At 34.1% G+C, this 24,237-nt stretch overlaps 2 protein-coding genes across 3 annotated transcripts in view; one reads left to right on the top strand and one right to left on the bottom strand.

The window, feature by feature from the left end:
• LOC108456715 (granule-bound starch synthase 1, chloroplastic/amyloplastic-like) overlaps nt 1-15,915 on the top strand; it is a 28,339-nt gene extending 12,424 nt beyond the window's left edge. Inside the window, exons 1-15 of one of the 2 annotated variants that reach the window (XM_053019079.1) lie at nt 8,203-8,213; nt 12,130-12,191; nt 12,391-12,743; nt 12,861-12,941; nt 13,054-13,152; nt 13,275-13,364; nt 13,639-13,702; nt 13,786-13,886; nt 13,974-14,083; nt 14,187-14,430; nt 14,519-14,695; nt 14,801-14,992; nt 15,072-15,158; nt 15,265-15,393; nt 15,496-15,915. In XM_053019079.1, coding sequence (XP_052875039.1) covers nt 12,408-12,743; nt 12,861-12,941; nt 13,054-13,152; nt 13,275-13,364; nt 13,639-13,702; nt 13,786-13,886; nt 13,974-14,083; nt 14,187-14,430; nt 14,519-14,695; nt 14,801-14,992; nt 15,072-15,158; nt 15,265-15,393; nt 15,496-15,612 — 1,827 coding nt within the window. In that variant the 5' untranslated portion in view covers nt 8,203-8,213; nt 12,130-12,191; nt 12,391-12,407 and the 3' untranslated portion in view covers nt 15,613-15,915. Of the gene's footprint in view, nt 1-8,202; nt 8,214-12,129; nt 12,192-12,390; nt 12,744-12,860; nt 12,942-13,053; nt 13,153-13,274; nt 13,365-13,638; nt 13,703-13,785; nt 13,887-13,973; nt 14,084-14,186; nt 14,431-14,518; nt 14,696-14,800; nt 14,993-15,071; nt 15,159-15,264; nt 15,394-15,495 lie in introns of those variants that run through there. The other variant, XM_053019080.1, reaches the window with a different exon arrangement.
• On the bottom strand, nt 15,557-22,823 carry LOC108456714 (ubiquitin carboxyl-terminal hydrolase 9-like). Its single transcript, XM_017755328.2, has 13 exons — nt 22,418-22,823; nt 21,971-22,231; nt 21,415-21,559; nt 21,033-21,092; nt 20,818-20,913; nt 20,341-20,736; nt 20,076-20,216; nt 19,380-19,550; nt 18,729-18,986; nt 18,490-18,638; nt 17,444-17,980; nt 17,064-17,334; nt 15,557-16,876 (listed from the first exon to the last, which is right to left on the bottom strand). Exons 1-13 carry the CDS (start codon nt 22,567-22,569, stop codon nt 16,715-16,717), a joined length of 2,799 nt encoding a protein of 932 aa, XP_017610817.1. The 5' UTR covers nt 22,570-22,823; the 3' UTR covers nt 15,557-16,714.
• Nucleotides 22,824-24,237: the final 1,414 nt, after the last annotated feature.

Below are 24,237 nucleotides of genomic sequence, written 5' to 3' on the forward strand. Positions count from 1 at the left end.
CAAATTAATAAGTTGACGAAGAGCTACCCACTTTCCAAGAAAAACTACTGGTGGCTAGTGAAGTTTTAGCAAACAACAGGCATTGTCATCTATCCATCACAATTTGTGAAGATAACAAAGATACCCACTAAATAGATTTGCAAAGTGAAAAGAGAGAAGACGTGTGTAGTGAATGAGAAGAAGAAAGAAAGAAAGGGTTAATGGGAGAGGAAAAAGGCGGGCTATAGCTAGCCCGGAGGCTGATACCGCCACTAAAAAAACAAAAGATAAGAAGCAAACAACTTGGAGAAAAAAGAGAGAAAAGTTTTTAGGGTTTTTCATCCATATTAAGAATTTTAAATGTACTACAATTTAATACAATATGCATAATATAATTAAAATATAGATATTATATTAAAATAAATTTTTGTTTAGCGGTGAAGTTAATGTCTTATTGATGTTAATAGCATGAGTTCAAATTCAATCACATATAAACTTGTGATACCAATTCAGTCAATGGCTTAATTAATAGTATAAAATCATAGTATAGACCTATACAATTGATGAAGGTAATATAGTATACATAATATAATTAAAATGTAAATATTATATTAAAATAATACTTTTGTTTAATGGTAAAATTAATATTTTATCGATTTGAATAACATGTGTTCAAATTCAACCATATGCAAATTTTTATTAGTTTTTAATAAATAAAAAGACTAAAGTACATTCGAATAATGTAGCTTAATTTAATTACGAAAGGACATTCCGTAATTCTGGTGCCTAGTTGACTCGTGACACCAACTTAGTCACGAGCTTAAATAATAGTATAAATATACATTGGATGGAGGTAGTAAAATATGCATAATAAAATCAAAATATATGTAAAGGCCAAAGTAAAGCTTTGGTTGAGTGGTAAATAAGGTTTTACCGATAATATTGGTATGTGCTCAAATCTCACAATATACATATATATTTTTAAATAGAAAGACTAAAGTATCATCAAATAATATAATTTATTTTAAATACGAAATGATATTTTTGTAATTTCCCTAACCGAGTTGATGTTTGGTTGACTTGTGTATCAACTCAGTCAGGGACTTAAATAATAGTATAGATATACAAATCTATAACAAATATATTTATTAAAGTTTCATATATATATATATATATATATATATATATATGTATAAGCATGAGTTTGAATTTTTTTTGAATTAACGAAAATACCTTTTATTTTCCCTCAATTTACTACATTCACACTTGTAAAATAGAAGTTGTGATAATTATTACGCATTTAAATGTAACGGCCTAATTTTCAGTGGTGTCGGAAATGGTGATTTGAGATCACTAAATTCGACAAATAAGATTGAACAAGATAGTAATTTAATATTTATGAGTCAAGTAAGAATTTAGAAGAATTTGTGAAATGGTGAAATTAGTGAATTAAAAGAATTTATTAGGTCAAACGGGTCAAAAATGAGGTATCGAGACCTCAAAGTTGAAAATCGAGCTATAAATATTTTTATAAATATTTATGGAGTGTCATTGAGTTAATATTAAAGTTTCGTTAGAAAATTTTAACGTTTGGATGGCTAATTAATTGAAAAGGATTAAATTGAAAATAGCACAAAATTTGTTAAATTGTGAGTAAATAGCTTAAGTATTTAAAAGATGGATTTAAAGAGCAATTAGACCCAAAGGTTAATGGCTGGACGGTTTGGGTATGAAATAAGCAAGAAAACAATGTGAACAAGGGCAAAATTGGAAATAGATAAAAGTTAATAGTTAAATAATGATGTAATTGAAAAATCTAGACATTTTCTTCATAATTTCTCAGCCAAAACGCCATAGAAGGTCTGGAGAAAGCTGGTTTTCATATTTTTACATCATATCAAGAATCCAAAGAAGAACGAGGAAAAGAAAAGTTGCGAATAGTCCCAAAATTTCAATATCTTCTACAAATTAGCGGGTAAGTTCATATGGTTGAAATTAGATGTTTATTTGTGAATGATTGAAGTATATAATGTGTTATTATATACTAATTTGTTGTGGGATTGTGTAGATTTTGTTAATGAAAGAATAAATGTGGAAATGCAAATTAGGAAAACGCAGGATTGAGTACGTTCAGTATCGTGACGTGTGATGAATTGATTGGATAAGACCATGGTTGTTCCATGGCAAAGTGTGAAATGTAGGTATGGTATCATCCATACCGAGTTGTGAAATGTAGGTATGGTATTATCCATACCGAAATGTGAAATGTAGGTATGGTATTATCAAATCCATACCGAGTTAAGAAATGTAGGTATGGCATTTCCCATACCGAGTTAAAAAATGTAGGTATGGTATTTCAATGAAGAAAACCATACTGAGTTGTGAATCGTGGCATTGAGCAACGACGTACTCAATTTCGTAAACCGCTTCCTAATTTGATTATAAGAAATAAAGAGAAGTGATCCAAATGAAAGAGATTGAGTAGTTGTTATTGTTGAGCTCAACTATGTGAATTATTATAACAATGGTTGTGAATCGCAGAAACTTTAGTAAATGTTTTGGTATTGTTTGGAAATATTATGTTTGGTAAGCATTACTTTTAACCTATGAACTTACTAAGCTTCAATAAGCTTACTTGTGTGTGTTTAATATTTTATGTAGATTGACTTGAAGTGAAGTGGGTAGATCGGATCAACACAACAAAGCACACTATCCAGATCAATTCGGTAGCTTTTGTTTTATGTTTGAAGATTTATATGGCATGTATAGAGTTTGAATGAATTGAAGTAAAGATGTTATAAACTAGTTAACAATATTTGTACTAAAATAGTTTTCGTAAGTAGCAGTAGTTTGACTTTGAAAAATCACTAAAAATAGTAGAAATGGAATTAAATAATGAATAAATTATGGAATCGAATCTCGATGAGTCTATTTTCATATGGAAGAAGCAAAACAGGTATATGAGCTATATTTTATGAGATGTTTAAATTTTTGTGAAACAGGGCCAGAGCAATTTCTGGATCCCTGTTCTGACTTTGGAAATTCACCATAAATTTTACAAAGATAATTAGAAGTCATACTTTATATGTACAGATTCCTTATTGATTCTATTTTTATTAGAGACAAACGGCATAGTCATTGAAGCTCTGTACAGAGAGATATCTGATTCGTAATACACAAAGGTCAGAGTAGTCAAACCCTGAAACAGGGAGATTTTAAATAATAAACTGTACTAATTGGCTTGACCAAAATTCTAGAAAAAATTGGTAAGTAGATATATGAGTATAAATTTAGAGAAAATTTACGGATTTGGATTTCGAGTTTTATAACTCGAGATATGAATTATTTAGCAACTATGACACAGTTGGACAGCTTGTCTGGAAAGTGTGATATAAATTGTTTGAATTTGTTTAAGTGCTCAAATAAGTTTAGTAATGCCTCGTGCTCGACTCCGGCGATGGTCTCGGGTAAAGGGGGCGTTACATTTATTGGTATCAGAGCTTCGGTTTAGCCGATTCTCGAATATGTATGATGTGAAAAGTATCTAGAATTACATGCCATATAAATCATGTGATAGTGTCTTGTGTATGATCCGATCTAATCCTTATTTTTATTATAGATTATCTTCGATTTGAAAAGATGTCGATAGACCGAACAAACTGAGCAAGAAGAAGTTAATAGCGAGTACAAACCTCTGAACAAGGAACAAGTAGTGAAGCTCCAATTTCATTGATGCGAGAACAAGAACTCAAAAATATGATTTATGGATTCATGAATCGGTGGTATAATGAGAATGTGCGAGAAAGAAATCGACTCGCAACCTCCTCCCCTATCTCAACATCTGTAGTACCCCGGTTGCTCCTCCACCTCCTCCGATAACTGAATCTAGCAAAAGAACACCAATTGAAAAACTCGAAAGTTTGGAGTGAAGAATTTCGAGGAGATCGGACGATGATCCGGTTAAAGCGAGTATTGGTTAAAGAGTTTGGAGAGAGTTTTAAACAGATGATGTGTTCTCCGGAGGATTATTTGGGATGTGCGCTTCGCTATTGAAAGAAGAAGCGTATAATTGGTGGGAAACCATTGAGGCAAAGGGTACCGCAGATAAACTTACAGGAATTCTTCCAAAACGAATTTAAGAAGAAGTATGTGGAAAGAGATATTTAGATAAGAAGAAGAGAGAATTTCTTGATCTTCGACAAGGAATAAAACAAGGGCGAATATGAAAGAGAATTTGTGTATCTCAAGAGATATGCTCGGGATGTTGTAAATCGACAGAGGAAGAAATGTGCATTAGATTTGAAGAAGGGCTTAATGATGAAATCGAATGATGATTGGAGGTACAGAGATTCGGAATTTGTGATTCTGTCGATCGAGCTCAAAAGATGGAAGAAGTGTATAATGAAAGATGCAAAGAGAAAGAAGAGGTAAAGAGGTATACAAAAGAAGTTTCTCTAGACCAACTTTGACTTTTTCGCCAAAAGTTCAAATGATTCGTCGACTGTTATAATCCGGAACGATCGAATAACAAAGAAACGACTCAACAAGATGTCGGAGTAACTAAGAAACCAGCAGCTAGTGTTAGTAGTGTGCAAAATATTCGAGACTTAGATGTAAAAATTGTGGTAGATTTCATATTGGTGAGTGTTGGGAAAGAGCCGAGCTTGCTATAAATGTGGTGGAACTGATCATTTTATTCGGGACTGTCCTCAATTATTAAAAGAAGATAGAGAACAAGGGGAGAAGCAAGCAAATACTCCTCAGAAAGGTAAACGTTCAGGTCAAAGTAGTGCTACTGGACTGTTCATTCGGGAACGAGATATCTGCAATTTCGATCGAGACAAGAGTACCTGCACGTACATATGCTATCCGCAAGGGAAGAAGCTTCTGCTCCAGATGTGATAGCTGGTAATTTCTATCTTTTTGATGATTCTGTGTATGCTTTAATTGATCCTAGATCTACACATTCATATATTTGCACTGCATTAGTGTCGAAAAGAAAATGACTGCTGAGTCCATCGACCTTGAATTGCAAGTCACTAATCCACTAGGGCAAAGTGTGTTGGTTAATTTAATATGTCGAATTGTCCACCGAAAATACAAGGTCGTGAATTCTCTCACGATTTAATGTTGTTACCTTTCCGAGAATTTGATGTTATTCTTGGAATGGATTGGTTGATTGAACACGATGCCATAGTGAATTGTAGAGAAAACGGATTGATTTAAAATGTCGACGGGGAAATAGTTTCAATTGAGTTTGGGGATAAAAGAATGATGTCGATTATTTCACCTTTACACGAAAATTGATTCGGAAAGGTAATAAAGCATTTCTAGCTTATATTCTTGATACTCGGGGTTCTGAATTGAAGATGGAACAATTGTCAGTTGTTAATGAGTTTACTGATGTGTTTCCTGAGGAATTACCTGGTTTACCCCGAGATCGTGAGGTTGAATTCACAATTGATGTAATTCCTGCATGACCCAATATCAATAACACCGTATAGAATGGCACCAAATTGAGTTAAAAGAGTTGAAGACACAGTTGCAAGAGTTATTGGATAAAGGGTTCATCAGACCGAGTACATCACCTTGGGGCGCACCTATCTTATTTGTGAAAAAGAAAGATGGTTCGTTGCGATTGTGTATTGATTACAGGCAGTTGAATAAGGTAACAATTAAAATAAATATCCATTACCTCGTATCGATGATTTGTTTGATCAACTGAAAGGTGCTTTGTTGTTCTCAAAAATAGACCTTAGATCCGGGTATTATCACCGAAGGTTAAAGAGTGTGATGTGCCAAAGACCTTTTCGAACTCGGTATGGTCACTACGAATTTTTGGTAATGCCTTTTGGTTTAACGAATGCCCTCTTGCATTTATGGATTTAATGAATCGAATTTTTCAGTCTTATTTGGATAGATTTGTGGTGGTATTTATTGATGACATATTGGTCTATTCAAAGATGAATCCGAACATGCACAAAGACTTGAGAATTGTACTACGACTTTGAGAGAAAAAAGCTTATATGCGAAATTTAGTAAATGTGAGTTTTGGCTTCATGAGGTTGGATTTGGGTCATATTATATCACCAAGGAATTCGTGTGGATCCAAGTAAAGTTTCTAGCGGTGGTGAATTGGAAAACACCAAGAATGTAATCAAGTGCGAAGTTTTCGGGATTAGCAGGATACTATCGCCGCTTTGTAAAGAATTTTTCCATGATTGCTTCACCAATGACTCGTTTATTACGTAAGAATGTTGAGTTTATGTGGTCGATGAATGTCGTGAGCTTTGATCGATTAAAGAAAATGTTAATGAAGCTCCGGTCTTAACTCAACCGTAATCGTATACCGTATGTTGTGTACAGATGATGCATCTTTAAGTGGTTTGGGTTGTGTGTTAATGCAATGGGAAAGGTAGTGGCTTATGCTTCACGGCAATTAAAACCACATGAAAAGAATTACCCTACACATGATCTTGAGTTAGTGCAATTGTTTTTGCCTTAAAAATTTGGAGACACTATTTATATGGTGAGAAGTGTTATATGTATACGGATCACAAAAGTTTGAAATACTTAATGACTCGTAGGAGCTGAACTTAAGACAGAGACGGTGGTTAGAGTTCTTTGAAAGACTATGATTTGGTTATTGACTATCATCCGTGGAAAGCTAATGTAGTTCTTGATGCATCGAGTCGAAAGTCATCCTTGTTTGCACTTCGGGCAATGAATGCTCATTTGGCTCTTAATGAAGAAGGTGTTGTATTAGTAGAATTGAAGGTAAAACCAATGTTTCTTCAACAAATTCAGAAGTTGCAGAATGAAGATCCAAAATTGGTGCTGAAACGACAAATGGTTCGGGATAATTTAGATTCAGAGTTCAGTATTGATGATGAAGGTATATTGCGCTATCATAATAGGATTTGTGTTCCCAATAATTCTGATTTAAAGAATGATATTCTTTCTGAAGCACATAATAGTATGTATTCTATTCATCCGGTAGTAAAAAATGTATAGTGATCTCAAAAAGACATATTGGTGGCCTGGTATGAAAAGAGAAATTTGAATTTATTGCAAAATGTTTGATTTGCCGCAAGTTAAAGCAGAGCATCAAGTGCCAACGGGTTTATTACAACCCATTATGATTCCCGAATGGAAGTGGGAGCATATTTCAATGGATTTTGTGTCGATTGCTGTGACTCGAGAAAGAAAGATTCGATATGGGTGATTGTTGATAGATTGACAAAGTCAAGACACTTTATTCCAAATCGTAATAGATTTTTCACTTAATAAGTTAGCGAATTGTATGTGTCGAGATTGTGAGACTACATGGAGTTCCAATATCTATCATTTCGCATCGGATCCGAGGTTTACTTCAAGATTTTGGAATAAATTGCAAGAAGCCTTAGGCACCGGATCGAATTTTAGTACAAGATTTCATCCTCAAACAGATGGACAATCGAGCGCGAGTGATTCAAATTTTAGAAGATATGTTAAGATGTTGTATACTCGAGTTTGGTGACAGTTGGGAAAGGTATTTACCGCTATCGAGTTTGCTTACAACAATAGCTATCGGCCTAGTATAAAAATGACACCATTTGAGGCTCTTTATGGTAGAAAATGCAAGATTCCATTGTGTTGGTCCGAATTGAGTGAATCAAAAATAGTTGGGGTTGATTTGATTCGAGAAACCAAGAGAAAGTCCGGATTATTCGAGATAGTCTAAAAGTCGCTTGGATCGTCGAAGTCATATGCGGATTTAAAACGAAGAGACATAGAATATCTGATGGGTGATCGAGTATTTTAAAAGTTTCACCATGGAAAAGGGTGTTACGATTTGGTAAAAGGGAAAATTAAGTCCGAGATTCATAGGGCCATATGAAATTGTGGAAAGGGTTGGTCCTGTGGCTTATCGTTTGGCTTTACCTCCTAACTTGAGAAGATTCACAATGTGTTTCATGTGTCTATGCTAAGGCGGTATAGGTCAGATCCTTCACACGTAATTCCCCATACTGAAATTGAGCTTCAACCAGATATGACTTATTCGTAAGAACCAAAGAAGATTTTGGCTCGTGAAGTTAAGGAATTGCGAACAAAAGAGTACCATTGGTTAAAGTATTATGGCATCGACATGGTATGGAGGAGGCAACCTGGGAAACAGAGGAGTCAATAAGATCACAGTATCCAAATCTATTTTCAGGTAACAAATTTCGAGGACGAAATTTTTAAAGGGGGGGAGAGTTGTAACGGCCTAATTTTCAGTGGTGTCGAAAATGGTGATTTGAGATCACTAAATTCGACAAATAAGATTGAACAAGATAGTAATTTAATATTTATGAGTCAAGTAAGAATTTAGAAGAATTTGTGAAATGGTGAAATTAGTGAATTAAAAGAATTTATTAGGTCAAACGGGTCAAAAATGAGGTATCGAGACCTCAAAGTTGAAAATCGAGCTATAAATATTTTTATAAATATTTATGGAGTGTCATTGAGTTAATATTAAAGTTTCAGTTAGAAAATTTTAACGCTTGGATGGCTAATTAATTGAAAAGGATTAAATTGAAAATAGCACAAAATTTGTTAAATTGTGAGTAAATAGCTTAAGTATTTAAAAAGATGGATTTAAAGAGCAATTAGACCCAAAGGTTAATGGCTGGTTTGGGTATGAAATAAGCAAGAAAACAATGTGAACAAGGGGCAAAATTGGAAATAGATAAAAGTTAATAGTTAAATAATGATGTAATTGAAAAATCTAGACATTTTCTTCATAATTTCTCAGCCAAAACGCCATAGAAGGTCTGGAGAAAGCTGGTTTTTCATATTTTTACATCATATCAAGAATCCAAAGAAGAACGAGGAAAAGAAAAAGTTATGAATAGTCCCAAAATTTCAATATCTTCTACAAATTAGCCGGGTAAGTTCATATGGTTGAAATTAGATGTTTATTTGTGAATGATTGAAGTATATAATGTGTTATTATATACGAATTTGTTGTGGGATTGTGTAGATTTTGTTAATGAAAGAATAAATGTGGAAATGCAAATTAGGAAAAACGCAGGATTGAGTACGCTCAGTATCGTGACGTGTGATGAATTGATGGATAAGACCATGGTTGTTCCATGGCAAAGTGTGAAATGTAGGTATGGTATCATCCATACTGAGTTGTGAAATGTAGGTATGGTATTATCCATACCGAACAGTGAAATGTAGGTATGGTATTATCAAATCCATACCGAGTTAAGAAATGTAGGTATGGCATTTCCCATACCGAGTTAAAAAATGTAGGTATGGTATTTCAATAAGGAAAACCATACTGAGTTGTGAATCGTGGCATTGAGCAACGACGTACTCAATTTCGTAAGCCGCTTCCTAATTTGATTATAAGAAATAAAGAGAAGTGATCCAAATGAAAGAGATTGAGTAGTTGTTACTGTTGAGCTCAACTATGTGAATTATTATAACAATGGTTGTGAATCGCAGGAAACTTTAGTAAATGTTTTGGTATTGTTTGGAAATATTATTTTTGGTAAGCATTACTTTTAACCTATGAACTTACTAAGCTTCAATAAGCTTACTTGTGTGTGTTTAATATTTTTATGTAGATTGACTTGAAGTGAAGTGGGTAGATCGGATCAACACAACAAAGCACACTATCCAGATCAATTTCGGTAGCTTTTGTTTTATGTTTGAAGATTTATATGGCATGTATAGAGTTTGAATGAATTGAAGTAAAGATGTTATAAACTAGTTAACAATATTTGTACTAAAATAGTTTTCGTAAGTAGCAGTAGTTTGACTTTGAAAAATCACTAAAAATAGTAGAAATGGAATTAAATAATGAATAAATTATGGAATCGAATCTCGATGAGTCTATTTTCATATGGAAGAAGCAAAACAGGTATATGAGCTATATTTTATGAGATGTTTAAATTTTTGTAAAACAGGGCCAGAGCAATTTCTGGATCTCCTGTTCTGACTTTGGAAATTCACCATAAATTTTACAAAGATAATTAGAAGTCATACTTTATATGTACAGATTCCTTATTGAGTCTATTTTTATTAGAGATAAACGGCATAGTCATTGAAGCTCTGTACAGAGAGATATCTGATTCGTAATACACAAAGGTCAGAGTAGTCAAACCCTGAAACAGGGGAGATTTTAAATAATAAACTGTACTAATTGGCTTGACCAAAAATTCTAGAAAAAAATTGGTAAGTAGATATATGAGTATAAATTTAGAGAAAATTTACGGATTTGGATTTCGAGTTTTATAACTCGAGATATGAATTATTTAGCAACTATGACACAGTTGGATAGCTTGTCTGGAAAGTGTGATATAAATTGTTTGAATTTGTTTAAGTGCTCAAATAAGTTTAGTAATGCCTCGTGCTCGACTCCGGCGACGGTCTCGGGTAAAGGGGGCGTTACATTAAAAGTGTTATAATTTAATTTGTAATTATTAGTTAAAAATGTTATGATAATTTGAAAATAGAGTTATTACTTGCATAGAACGCTAAGCATAAAATATAGAAAAATTGCCGTGATAATTATAAATTAAATTACAATTATTAATTAAAAATTTGATGTAAAAAATTTGTTGATTTTATTGATGTAAAATAGAGTTACTTTGCATTATGTTAATTAATATATTAGAGTTAATTATGTTAATTAATTATTGTTTTGAATAATATTACTTTACATTAATTAGATAAAGTAAAACTATATTAGATGTTAAATATGTTAAAAATAATTTAATTATAATTTGAATTATTCTTATTATAATATTCATATTTTAATTATATTAAATAGGAATATTATCTTATGTTAATTACCATAATTAAAAATATAATAGTTAAATAAATGCATAAAGTCACATGCAAAGCATGTAACATTAGAAGCTTATAACACTTAAAATTAAAACTCAATTAATAAATAACACCAACTCAATAAAATTTTTTGTAAATAGTATAAATAAACTAAAAATAATTTAAAAGTTAAATCACCTCCTACTAAAGAGCTTTTTTGATATTACTATTATTATTTTTGTGAAAGACGTTGTATTAAAATTAGAGGAAAGATTGTATAAAACAAGAGCATACGTCATTCAGATCCTTTCCAATAATTTTATGCTACATCAGTATTCTTATCCTGAATTTCAGGATTTTATCCTAAATTTCAGTATTTTAATTTGGATTTAATTTTTTTCAGGATAAAATCTTGAAATTTAGGATAAAATCCTGAAATTCAGGATAAAAATACTAATGTGACATAAAACTATTGAAAATGGATACAGATGACGTAGCGTCACTGTTTCATACAATCCTTTCCCTTAAAAGTATACTCTTTTTAAACTTTATGCAATGACTTGATGCTCAAGAATGATCACGTCTTAAATGTGATTTAGATTTGAGTTGTACTAATTACATTATGTTTTGACTTATTATTTTAATTAAGAAAAAATATACTCTTTCTTTATTTTAGAAAACGACATTGATTTTTGGTTCCAATTTCAATAGTGGAAAACGTCATTATTTACAAGTGTTCTGTTTGGTTGAACGGTAGTTTTCAATCTTTTATCAATATTGTCTTCTAACAAATGGTAAATAATATTTGTTAAATAATTTTTTTTTGAATTATAAGAGGTGTAAAATTCTCCTAGTAACACGATTAATGTGATTTGAACTCAAATCACGTTTAAGATGGTGACGACTAATATTTGTTAAATAATTTAAAATATAAATTATTTCTTTATATATTATTTTATATAATATATTGAAAATAGAAAAAAAAAACTCGAAGTAGGGGAATAAAACTATGCGTAAAAATACATTTGTTGTACCCCACAAGTTAAGGACCTTCTCTGCTACATCCTTGAGCCACAGGATTGTGCGGTGCCGTTTTGCACCTCTGTTATAACTTGAATAAATAAGCTCACATTTAGAACACGGGACTGACGATAGGTTGAGAACCGCTAGTTTCCAGCATATTCCATGATTCTTAATACTGTGCTATGGGCCCCACTTTACACGTGGGAAACAATCTTGAGGCTCTCAGACAGTGCAAGGACATTCAGCCATTCTCCTGAAGCCACGTGCGATTGCAGGTCAGCCATGGATTCTGTACAAAAAGGCAGCTCCTGGGTTGAATTCATTGACCAACTTCCAAGTCCCTAACCAATAGCCATACATTTTCTGGGACTTTTGGAGTAGAACTGGTGAGTTAAGCTATGCATATGCATCTTTCTAACTGATTATGTGAAGCAACAGTTTCGTATGTTTCTGTTTCTTTGTTCATCCTATGATTCGAATTTGAGACATGTTGGAGTTCTTGTTATGTTTTTTTTTCCCTTTCTAATTAAATGGTTTTGGAACTTGGGTTTGATTTGTTTTTGTTGATTTTTGTTTTTCTTACAGCTTGAAAGTAGAAAAGCATGGCAACAGTGACAGCTTCACACTTTGTTTCGAGGACTTCCCATGGAGCTGAAACTAAGGCCAATCTGAGTCAGACAGGGTTGAGGAATCAATCCATGACTCACAATGGGTTGAGGTTTTTAAACAAGGTAGATAGGTTGCAGATGAGGACCAATGCAAAGGCTGTTGCTAGGAACGCAGTGAAAGATGAACACCCAACTGCAAATGACAAGCTTTCTGGGAAAATTATATGTGGAACAGGGATGAATATTATCTTTGTGGGAGCTGAGGTTGGTCCATGGAGCAAAACTGGTGGACTTGGTGATGTTCTTGGCGGACTTCCTCCTGCAATGGCGGTAAGTATAAGCATGCAATAGTGCACATTATGTGTTCTTTTTGCCGCATATTCAATTTTCTGTTCATTTTGTTTATCAAGTGTTTGATGTTAATCCCCATTGCTTGACATTGATTAGGCCAAAGGACATCGTGTTATGACAGTGTCTGCTCGGTACGACCAGTACAAGGATGCATGGGACACTTGTGTCACAGTTGATGTAAGGTTTCCCAATCCTGTTTTGTTCCTTATATATACAGTTCAAAGTGAATTGAAATGAGTTATGGGTCTGGATTGGATTGTATTCTTAAAGATCAGTTCCTAATATGCAGCTAAAAGTTGGGGAAGAGATTTTGACTGTCCGGTTCTTCCACTGTTACAAACGTGGAGTTGATCGTATTTTTGTTGATCACCCTGTGTTCCTCGAGAAGGTTTGGAACTGTCTTTTTTTTTTTTTGTTAATGTTTCTTTATTAAAGATTGAATCAGTTAACTTATGTTCTTATTTCCATTTTTTTATCTGTTTATTCATTTTCATGGTTGTGATGATTCAGGTATGGGGCAAAACAGGATCCAAAATCTATGGCCCTAGAGCAGGTCTGGACTACAAGGATAATCAATTGCGATTTAGCTTGTTATGTCTGGTAAATTTTCCTAATTATGATATTGTCTCTTTCGAATTCCAATAATTGTATGAGCCGGATCTTAGCTTAATTAGTTCATGCAGTCTCCTTTGGGGTTTGAATATCAGCCTTGTATAAGATGTTTTATGTGAATAAACTAATGGAAAATCAATTACTGCTCATCAAGCTGTACAATTTGCAGTATTTCATATTGATTCCCACCTTAATGCTGGTTCACGATTCCGAATTACAGTTCATAATGTCAATCAAGTTAGTATAATTTCATCAATTGCAGGCTGCTTTGGAGGCACCAAGAGTTCTGAATTTAAATAGCAGCAAATATTTCTCAGGACCATACGGTACGGATTCTTCTTCTTTAAGTCTTAACCTTTAACGTTAAAAACTCTTTTGTCTTGAAATAATGGTCCTCCATCTTCTGCAGGAGAAAACGTTGTCTTCGTTGCCAATGATTGGCACACTGCTCTTCTTCCGTGCTATTTGAAAAGCATGTATCAATCAAGGGGAATCTATATGAGTGCCAAGGTAGGACGGCTTCTTTTCAAAGTGAAATCGGCTAATTTGCACATGCAGAAGCTTGGAGCTTACAGTATGATAAATAAATTTTTGCAGGTTGCTTTTTGCATCCACAATATAGCCTATCAAGGGAGATTTGCCTTTGAAGATTACTCACTTCTCAATTTGCCTGATCAATTCAAGAGTTCATTTGACTTCATGGATGGGTATGAATAAAAACATTTTTTGACCCTTTTGATATTTATGGTTCATATTGCTTCGATGAATTATTTTCAATAGTGATGGGCTTAAAATGGTTTCTATTGTCAGGTATGATAAGCCTGTCAAGGGAAGGAAAATCAATTGGATGAAGGCTGGAATTTTGGAATCACACAGGGTATTGACTGTAAGTCCATACTATGCCCAGGAGCTTGTTTCCGGTGAAGATAAAGGTGTTGAACTCGATCACATCATTCGTAAAACCGGCATCACTGGAATTGTGAATGGCATGGATGTTCAAGAATGGAACCCTACCACTGACAAATACATCAGTGTCAAATATGATGCAACAACTGTTAGTGTGCTTTCAATAACTTCCAATTTCTGGGTTCTTTTGAAGTATTAGAAGGCATGTTTTTTTATATCAACAAGTACTACTGCAGGTAACGTATGCAAAGCGATTATTAAAGGTAGCTCTTCAAGCAGAACTTGGGTTGCCTTGTGATGAGAATGTTCCATTGATTGGGTTCATCGGTAGGCTAGAAGAGCAGAAAGGTTCAGACATCTTGACAGCAGCTATTCCAAAATTCATTGGACAGAATTGTCAGATTGTTGTCCTTGTTAGTATCTATATCTGACCCTCACATTCGAGTTTGAGCGACATAGGTTGATACTGCTGCTTCAATGAGCATAGTAGTTTAATAATGGATCTATTTTGATTTCAGGGAACTGGTAAAACGGCCATGGAGAAGCAGATTCAACAGCTAGAGACCCTATATCCTGGAAAAGCTATAGGAGTAGCCAAATTCAATGTCCCATTGGCCCATATGATTTTTGCGGGTGCTGATTACCTTTTGGTTCCTAGTAGATTTGAACCATGTGGTCTCATTCAGCTGCAAGCTATGCGATATGGAACTGTAAATCCTTTTAGCCATTCCTTTCTCTGCGACCAACTGATTTGACTTTACTCATGAACTGGTTGCCTTTGTGTTACAGATACCAATAGTGGCATCTACTGGTGGACTAGTTGACACAGTCAAGGAAGGATTCACAGGGTTCCAAATGGGAGCCTTCAATGTTGAAGTGAGTAGGAAGAAGTGATTGTCTTTGTATGAAGTGCATTGGATGACTTGTCTATATTTTGACCATTCATCTCTTATGGGATTTTTTTTTCTTTTTTTTTTTTCAGTGTGATACAGTGGATCCAAGAGATGTAGATAAGGTGGCTAAAGGTGTCATTAGAGCTCTTGCAACGTATGGCACTGGAGCCATGAGAGAAATGATCCAGAATTGTATGGCACAAGATCTTTCATGGAAGGTTCGTATTTTGAAGTACTCGTATTTAACACTTATATTTGACTCATATTTTCAAATTTGAGTGAAATGGGTTTTTAAATTGAAATCTATTTGATACATGCAGGGACCATCAACGCTGTGGGAGAAAATATTGTTGAGCTTAGAGGTTGCTGGGAGTGAACCGGGTATTGAAGGAGAGGAGATTGCTCCACTAGCCAAGGAAAACATTGCCACTCCCTGAATGTGGGTGGAGTCTAATTTTTTCCTGAGTTCCATTACAGATTTCTGCAAGCAAAATTCGGGAGCATCATCTGTTAACTGTTGACAGCCATTTGCTTCAACGGTGGAAAACCAACTCCCTTGTTCTGCTCTGTAGTAAATACTATTTTTGAGGTTGAAAAGTTAAAAAAGGCTTCGTATAAAGGATATATGTAGTAGTCAAAAAGTGTTATCTCAAGACTAAATGGAGAATCGATTTCACTGCATATAGCTGTTATGGGTTATATGAAGTAAATAAACTTCAACTTCTAATTCCGGTTCGAAATTGAGCTCTGTATATATGCTATAATTTACTGGGATTTATGCCATCAACTCAATTGAGAAAAAAGGAAAAACTAAGAAAAATGCTAATTCACTTAATAAGAACTACCATTATATATTTCTGTATTTTCGTAGAAATTTTTTCCACCCACACAACATTTAATTGAAGCATGTGTAATTTCAAGATTTATTCTGATTAACAGCAGCAGTCCATATCAAGTTAAACACCTCAAAAACTTTTTCTCACCATATTCAATTAACCCATAGAAATGAGAGATGAGAAAAAAAAGGAAAATAAATAGGGTTGGGTCAATTCAGCTGGTAGAGATATAACTTGTGATAGATAAAGTGGGCAAAGAAATTGAACAAAATGGAACTTACAGTGGTAATCGATTCTAAAATCTTTACCACTTACTAGTATTGGCTAAACTTGAGACCAGTCATCTTCCAATTTTAATCGCCGAGTGTAGCAATCACTTGCTCATAATACAAATTAAGCAGCTACTACAAATAGATGGCTCCTATTACAAAATTAAGCACCTATTACAAAACTTAGTGGCTAGTACTATGCCCAAAATTTCTTTCAAAATGAAAATTGGAACTAAAATTTGCCCCTACCTTGAATTCTTGCCACCGTTCCGGAGTGAATTTGGTCCCATGCTAGTGTCATCTATCTTCCATAAAATGTGGGACCGCAGGTCAGCTTTGCTCAGCCAAGTACTGTCACAGGTGAGCACGGCATAACCTCAAATGGAAGTAGCTCCAAAAAACAATGGTATTGCAGAATGCTCTCAACTAGACTATTAAGAGGTGGAATGACTATATGATGACTCCCCTATCTCCATCTTTGATTCATTCACTCTCTTGTAGAACAACAGATAAGCGGCTGAAGTCTTGATGTCAGATTCGTTGACGGGAGAAACATGACTATCATCAAAATGATACCACCTATTCTCATCAATCAACTGCGGCAGTGGAAAAACAAAAAGACAGAGATAATCATTCAAATTAGTAAACTTGTATGAAAGCTAATCCAAACAAACATTAAATAATCCGTGATATGGACATGGTCGCAAAATGCATACCGTATAAGTATTATCCACAAGAGATGGCTATTGAGACAGACTAATGTCAGCTAGATTACAACAGTACCTTAGCATATGCAGTGTAGTGCCCGCCACCTAGACCACCATAATGGTTGCTGATGGCATATAGCTCATATACATAAGACTGCCCATCTTTGTTCTTGACATATTTGCTCAGATCAAGATTGTGAATTGGGAAATTCACAAAAGTATCAATTTTGTTCTTTAGGTATCGGCCATAAGTGAATCGTTTCAAGTGGAAAACAATAATCTCTGGTAGCATCCACAAGTCTAGCTTCTTTACAGCTTGCCTATGTTCCTTGCAACGTGGACAATACCTGCATTAATAATTTTGGTCACACCATTAAGGCATCAATACTGCTTACTATGAGGACGGACTCCACACTTATTATCTGAAATCCATTTAAACATGTTTAAAGCACTTACCACATGTCATCAGGCCCTAGTGGTTCTTCCACCAAGAAAGCATCCAAACATGAAGATAGAGAGATGGCTTCCTGCCGGGTCTTCTTAGCAGCAAACCCTGCTTTATGAACTTCAGGGATGTCCTTCAAGTAGCTGGCATCATATAGGCCCTGTTCTTTGTCAGTCCAATCCATCACAACACTTAAGATTTTCCCAGGTTCAAAGAGGGTATCCTTCTTAAAAGACTTGAAGTTCATAACCCTGTCATCTGTCAAAAGGAGCCGGAGTGATAAGTCCATGCTCAATGCACCCTCAAACTCTGCATTTTCAATTGACTGAGCATCAGAACTGCTGCATAGTTCATCCAGACCATCTGAGAGGAAGTCACTCCCTTTGCCAATATGAGCCTTAGCTGAAGAATGCATTCTTTTGAAAGGTGACAATACTTTAGATACAGCAGTTTCAATATCAGCTCCACTTGGTTGGTCTTCTCCCAAATAAGTTATCAATGGAGTTCCAAAAAGCTCTTTTCCACTTTTAAGATAATCTGTTGTGGATCTGGAAAGCCAAACATATAGGTTCAAATCTTGAACAAAGAAGAGAACAGCTTATTTATTCAACAAATTCCTGTGACTTTCACCCTCCCTAAAAAACCTAGTGAAAACATAAGATGAAATATCCTTCCTCCCCTATTGATTCATACGTGACTTTCTCTCTCACCCAAGAAACCTTTTAGTGAAAATATACGAAATATACTAACTCCCCATTCATATTATAGCACTTTCCTGGTAGACCCACACACACTTACAACACAGATCTTAAAATAATAAGTGCAGCAAAAGTCATGCACTCTTCTGTAGATTTTCTTAATCAAATTCATGACAGGTGAGTGAACAATCAATGGATGAACTACATGATGCAGATAATGATGATGATAATAACCAGACAATGACAAGGATGGATGAAACTATCGATCCCTAGTTTTCCCAAATATCAAAGTGCCTACAGATAGTAAATTAAATTAAAACAATATAATTTGCTTGGACCAATAGCTAGATTAAACTTACTTTTCCTGCCATCGATGAAAAATTACTAGCTTAGTTTTCTCCATCCCCTTCTTCTGAATTCGGAAGGCCACAATATGCTCATCATCCTTTATTGAAGCCAATGGCTCCAAGGGCATCTCCAAATACCGGTAAATCTTGTTTTCATAGACCTGATATAGAATATTGAATGCATCAGCCAATCAAGGTAACCTATAACTGAAATAAAAATGAAATTAAGAATCAATTCAAGCTTTGTTTACCTCTGCAAGCAGAAGGTTCTCGTCAGTCTTCAAGCAACATGCAGTACGCAAAGCCAGAAGGAGATCTTTGCAGAAACCATTTTTGAGCACAGAGACAGTATATGGCATCGGGAGACCACTTCCGTCACCATAAAACACTGTCACTGTCATTGTCCTAGTGATAGTTGAAGGTAGTGGCAATGACAAATACATGAAGGGGTCAAAAGTAATTGAAATTTTGTTGCAAACTGGACAAACCAGCGTTGACTTATATTGACCCTGAGAAGCAAGAGCATCATCAAAATATTCCAATTGTTAGTAGCTAGGAGAAAAGCATCCTACATTCCCATGCTCAGAAACTCGAAGTAGCACATATTGACATGAAAGATGAATGAAAATAAATGCACAAGTACTGCAAAGCACTAGGCATCTATAGACTGAGAAATGGCAATGTAAGCAAAATGCAATCTCAATAATGCTTGAAAAATGGAATTGGTTGACAACCTGCTTAGAGTGGCACTGACAACACACTGACAACAAATCTTAGATTAGTAATTGCATTTGCCAGGTAAAAGAAAACCTGAGCGACTCTAACTTTCTGATAACTTTAAGAATGACTACAAGATGCGGCACTATATCAAAACATGCAGGTTCAACAAGAAAGTTACTCACTTGACAAACATCTACAATCACGGAGTCATTCCGGGCCTTGTGATTTTTCCAAGACTCAGCTGCAACTTCCTCATCAGGACGACCGTCTGCATCCTTCAATTCAATATAAGGTTTTTTTTTTACCCGATTCAAGTCTTCATGCAACCCATCCAGTAAGAAGGCCAAAAGTTCCTAAATAAAAGATGCTCCATCATTAGAGAAAGCATAAATCTGATCAAAGTAGTAGATGTTCTGCTTCAAAATGATACTATCCTAAGTTGCCTTTAAAGTACAATGCAAAAGATCTGTAGTAAGCCTTTAGAATAAAAAAAGACATCAAGTTAAAGCTTAGGCTGGTTCAAATGTGCATTACAAAACTATAACAGTAGTGAAGGCCAAAATATCTCTTGCCCTGCATACTACCATCACTAGAGATTAGACAACAGACAGCATGTTGCTAATACAGTCACTAACTGACAGGCCTTCCTAGGAGTAATTTTGGGAGTACCAAAATCATAATTGTAAGTCAAACCAAGCATCCTATTTGTTATGTTCAAACAATTTTAACATCATCACTTTCTTTAGAATTAATATTGTAGCAGTAAATATACTCCAGTATCATAATGCCCGCTGTTTTATGCAAGTTACTCAATTGCTGATACTGCAGAATAGAGTATTCATGCCTTATAAAAGGGAAAAAAAAAAAAAAAAACTTACTTGAGAATCATGCTGGTTATAACCACTAAACTGGGGTGCAAACCGAGCAAGTTTTCCCTTAAATACACGTGGAGCAACTGCAGTTTGCCCAGAGGACCATAATTTTCGTAATAGCTCACCAAAGGCAAGTGCAAGCTCCCCCTGCACAGGTATAACTTAGGTTAGAGATTTAGCGAAGTGCTCACAAAAAGGTGTCAAAATTGTAGAAATGAATAGTTCATGGTAAACTACAGAAACAAAAATGGTTGACAGCACAAAAGCTTACATGCATTCCCAAAGGATTTTCTGTGTTGATCTCATCACTGTAATTTTTCAAAAAATACTCAACAAGTGGCGGCGTGTGCACTAAACATTGAAGAGCACTATTCATAAAACAAGTATTTCCTAGGTTCTGCAACCCAGCCAAACCCCTCTTCTCTCCTTTTCTAACAGTGTTATAGGCATCAAAACCATCATCTGTATCTTTCAATCCTGAGCTTAAGGAACTTCCTGGATACTGATTTGATTTGTAACCAGAGGAGTGACCATTAGACAAAGTTGGCCCTCCAGCAATTGTAAAGGATGACCTTGAAGGTTCCATGGAAACCAAAGCTAGTTCATTTCCTGTAGAATCCATCCCAAATCTTGAAGAATGATGTCCATCAACTTCCTCCAAAAGAATCTGTAAAGTTTCATCAAACATACAAATAAATCAAAACCAAATAGAAATGGAAATAGTGAAGGGCAAGCAAAAGGTACTGACATCTTGATCCATCTGCAAGTTTGATTCCTCAAGGCTTCTGTTTGAAGCAGACAACTGTGTGTGCTTTCTCTTGTTGAAGTAATCCCAAATACGAGCCTAGCAATATATAATGAACCAAAATACATGATTGAAGTTGATTTAAAGCAAACAAATCTTCTTCTAAAATAATTATATAAAATACATGCTTAAAAGGAAAAAGAAAAAGACATGAGCACCTTATTCTGCTCTATTCCTCTAAGCGCACAAACCCTCTGGAAAAGCTCAGATAGAGAAGCCTAAACATATCATCCAACCAAAAAAAGAATAGAAGCGAAGGAAAAAAGGAGTTAGAATCTGCATGGTCTACAACAAAAATGCAAATTTTCATGGACATTAAAGACTTGAAAGTGTAAGACTCAGAAACCAAATGGAAATTCCAAATCACTTCATAAATTAGTTACAATTGGAATGATTTCCAGTTTCATCATAAATTTCAAAACTTATAATGAGCAGACATCAACACTGGAAGCCTGCGTTAGCAAAATAATTTCATCACTATTACTTCCACTTGGCCTGGAGAAAGACCAATCCTCAAGTTGTAAAGATCAAAAGCTATACCTTTCTGCTTAACCATATAACTGACTGGCTTTCATCCCTGGAATCTATCAACTTAAGACGAAGTGGGTAAACCTCCACATCAAAAGTTCTGTGATAGACACCCTGCAAAATCATCTTTCGTGGCAATGCTGGCCCACCTTTATACCTATAATAATAATAATAATAATAATAATAATACACAGAAACAAATTTTACAAAAGGATATAAAAAATAATAATAAACAACAGAAACAAGTTTTACCAGCTATCTTATTGTACATTCAAAGTTGGCCCACATCAAAGTTGCTTATATTAATTGCTTTACCCAGGAAGGAATACTAATTGTCACAGCAAAAACGTGTCTGCTCCTTAATTGTATCTACATCCGTTTTATTAACATAAACTACTAAATCACAATTAGCATCGAATAAACATCAAAGGCTTACAACTCTTCCAGGGACCTATATCAATAGACCTTCAAGTTGTTTGGTAAATCGGTAAACTTTCGAAGTGACCAAAGCATATACCGTATACATTCTATTTATTAATGCCAAAAATAGGCAGTGGTGAAGCATTACCATTCATGAAGCTTTACCCAAACTCTTTGAGGCACCAAAACATAATCCTGGCCTTCCATCAAATTTCTGCGAAGCTGTATCTCATTCTCCTTGCAATTGCAATCACTCCCATTTTGAACAATATCGGAGTTATCAATGGCACCGGGCATTTCTGCCACCATCGAAGAAGTCACATTCATATGCCAAGAATCAGAAGATTGGTTCCCAATCAGATTTGCATCAGCGTCTATCCCAACATACCTCTCCCACTTTCGAAACCACCTGCCAAAGAGGAAAAAAAAAAGAGGCAAAATTATTCCAAAATAAAAACTGGATAATTAATCCAATTTTAATTAAACACTGAGAAAGAATTTTACAAATTCAAAAATAAAAAGCATTTTCCTCATAGATTTCCCAAAAGCATAGCAAGAAAAGGGAGAAAAAAATTGAAATTCGATTTAAACGGACCTGCTGGAAATAACGAAATACAAGTTGCCTTCTTTCAAATTACGCTCGGATTCGTTTCTTAAATCAATAACGATCTTTTTCTGTTCTTCGGGCGTGCACGGCAAGCAACTAACCCCGTCCTCCATCATGAATCCGGAATCTTGAATCGTCATGATCGATGAACACCCCTTGTTAAAATTAAAGCAGATTTGGATGACCTGCGGAGATCAGAAACCGCTTGTTCGTCGATGGAGAGAATGTAGGGAAATTGGAAGACACAATTACCAATGAAAATGGAATATTCGAGGGAACCCTAAACAGCAGATCGGGTGAAAAGGGGAGACTGGAGAGAGAGAGAAAGAGAACTCAAATTAAAATTACCGTCTTTTCAACGAACTTGCCTTTGTCTTGTCTTAACCCTTTATATACGCCTCCTAACAATTCCTCATACATAATTTGATTTTTATTAAACATTATTATATTTTCTTATCAAACTAAAAGACTTCCACAATTAATTCTTAAAATATATATTTTTTAAAATATTAAATCCCAAACTTTTAATTTTAAGTAGTACAAGAGTCCTTTTAAAGAAGAAAAATAGAGTTATATATGAGTTGAATTATCGATTAAGCTTAAAATCTACGAGATTATTTGAAAAAAATAGAATCTAAATATTAAGTTCAAATAAAAGTGTGGGCCTGTTTTCTATTTAAATCGGCTTTAAATAAATTTTTAAGCTTGAATTTAATTCAATCCAACTATTTATATAAATTTAAATATATGTTTATAGTAACAATTAAATATATATAATCTAACTCAAACTTAAATATTATCTAACATAAGTCCGAACTTATCTTTAAAAAAATTAAGTTTAAACCTAAATTAATCTTAAAACCTAATTTCTACAAAATTTAGGCACAGTTTAATTTCAATAAACATAGATTATTTTTTACCGATAAATTATTAGGTGTAATGGTAAGACACATTATACCTCTATGAGGAGAACGTAGATAAGAAGGATAATCACAAACCTCGAACATGGATTATAAAATAGACATCCATAACATAAAAAAAAGGGACTACTTTTTGTTTTCTTAAAATATGGAAGACATTGAAAAATGTATTTGATTGATTTTTTAAAAAATTACTGAAAAATGAAAATATATGAAATTTATAAAACAATAAAAATTTAATAACTTGCTTTCAATCCATATAAACATAAAAATATTATTTTTTAACAGTTTTTCCAATATTAAATTTAGTTCCTTATAATTACGAGAAATGTTTTCATTATTGAAAACAAAATTTTATTTTATTTATCAAATGTACTTTTTAATTATTAAAAATAAAAAATCAATTTCTGAAAATAAAAAATAAAAAATATTTTGAAAAACCAAAGAAAGCATATATTTTTATTCCGTGATTTCTCATTTATTACCGTCTAAACAAATCTTGCTCAGTTGCTTGAGAGTTCAACTTTCATCCCCCTGGCGTTTTATTCAATTTTGCTATCCGCCTATTGGTCTGAACTTTCGTCTTGGAATTGTAGGTTTGAGCCTGAGTTCAGTTGTTGCATTCAACTTATATTTGAGGCATTTTACTTCTTTTTTGTTGTTAAAGGGTTTATCAAAGTTGCTGGCTTATGTTGTATTACTCTATATTTATGACCATTAATGTTAAGTTCTTTTAGGTGTATTGGATTTAATATGTTGATGTTAAAGTTGTGTGGGATTGATCTGCATTCTTTTGGAATATGGATTGATATGTAATATTAATTGGATTTTTATGTATTATTTTTCTAATTTGGAATCTGGAATTTGTTTTTCAGAATCCATGGATTG

Source organism: Gossypium arboreum, chromosome 9 (assembly GCF_025698485.1).
Source record: "Gossypium arboreum isolate Shixiya-1 chromosome 9, ASM2569848v2, whole genome shotgun sequence".
In the NCBI taxonomy this organism is placed as follows: domain Eukaryota; kingdom Viridiplantae; phylum Streptophyta; class Magnoliopsida; order Malvales; family Malvaceae; genus Gossypium; species Gossypium arboreum.

What these genes read in the sequence shown, in the direction of transcription:
- LOC108456714 (XM_017755328.2), bottom strand. Translation starts at nt 22,569, where the DNA reads ATGACGATTCAAGATTCCGGATTCATGATGGAGGACGGGGTTAGTTGC. An exon ending in AAAATCCTTTGGGAATGCAT is followed by an intron (nt 20,217 to 20,340) that starts GTAAGCTTTTGT and finishes ATACCTGTGCAG; the next exon opens with GGGGAGCTTGCACTTGCCTT. An exon ending in TTTCATCGATGGCAGGAAAA is followed by an intron (nt 17,981 to 18,489) that starts GTAAGTTTAATC and finishes TTGGCTTTCCAG; the next exon opens with ATCCACAACAGATTATCTTA.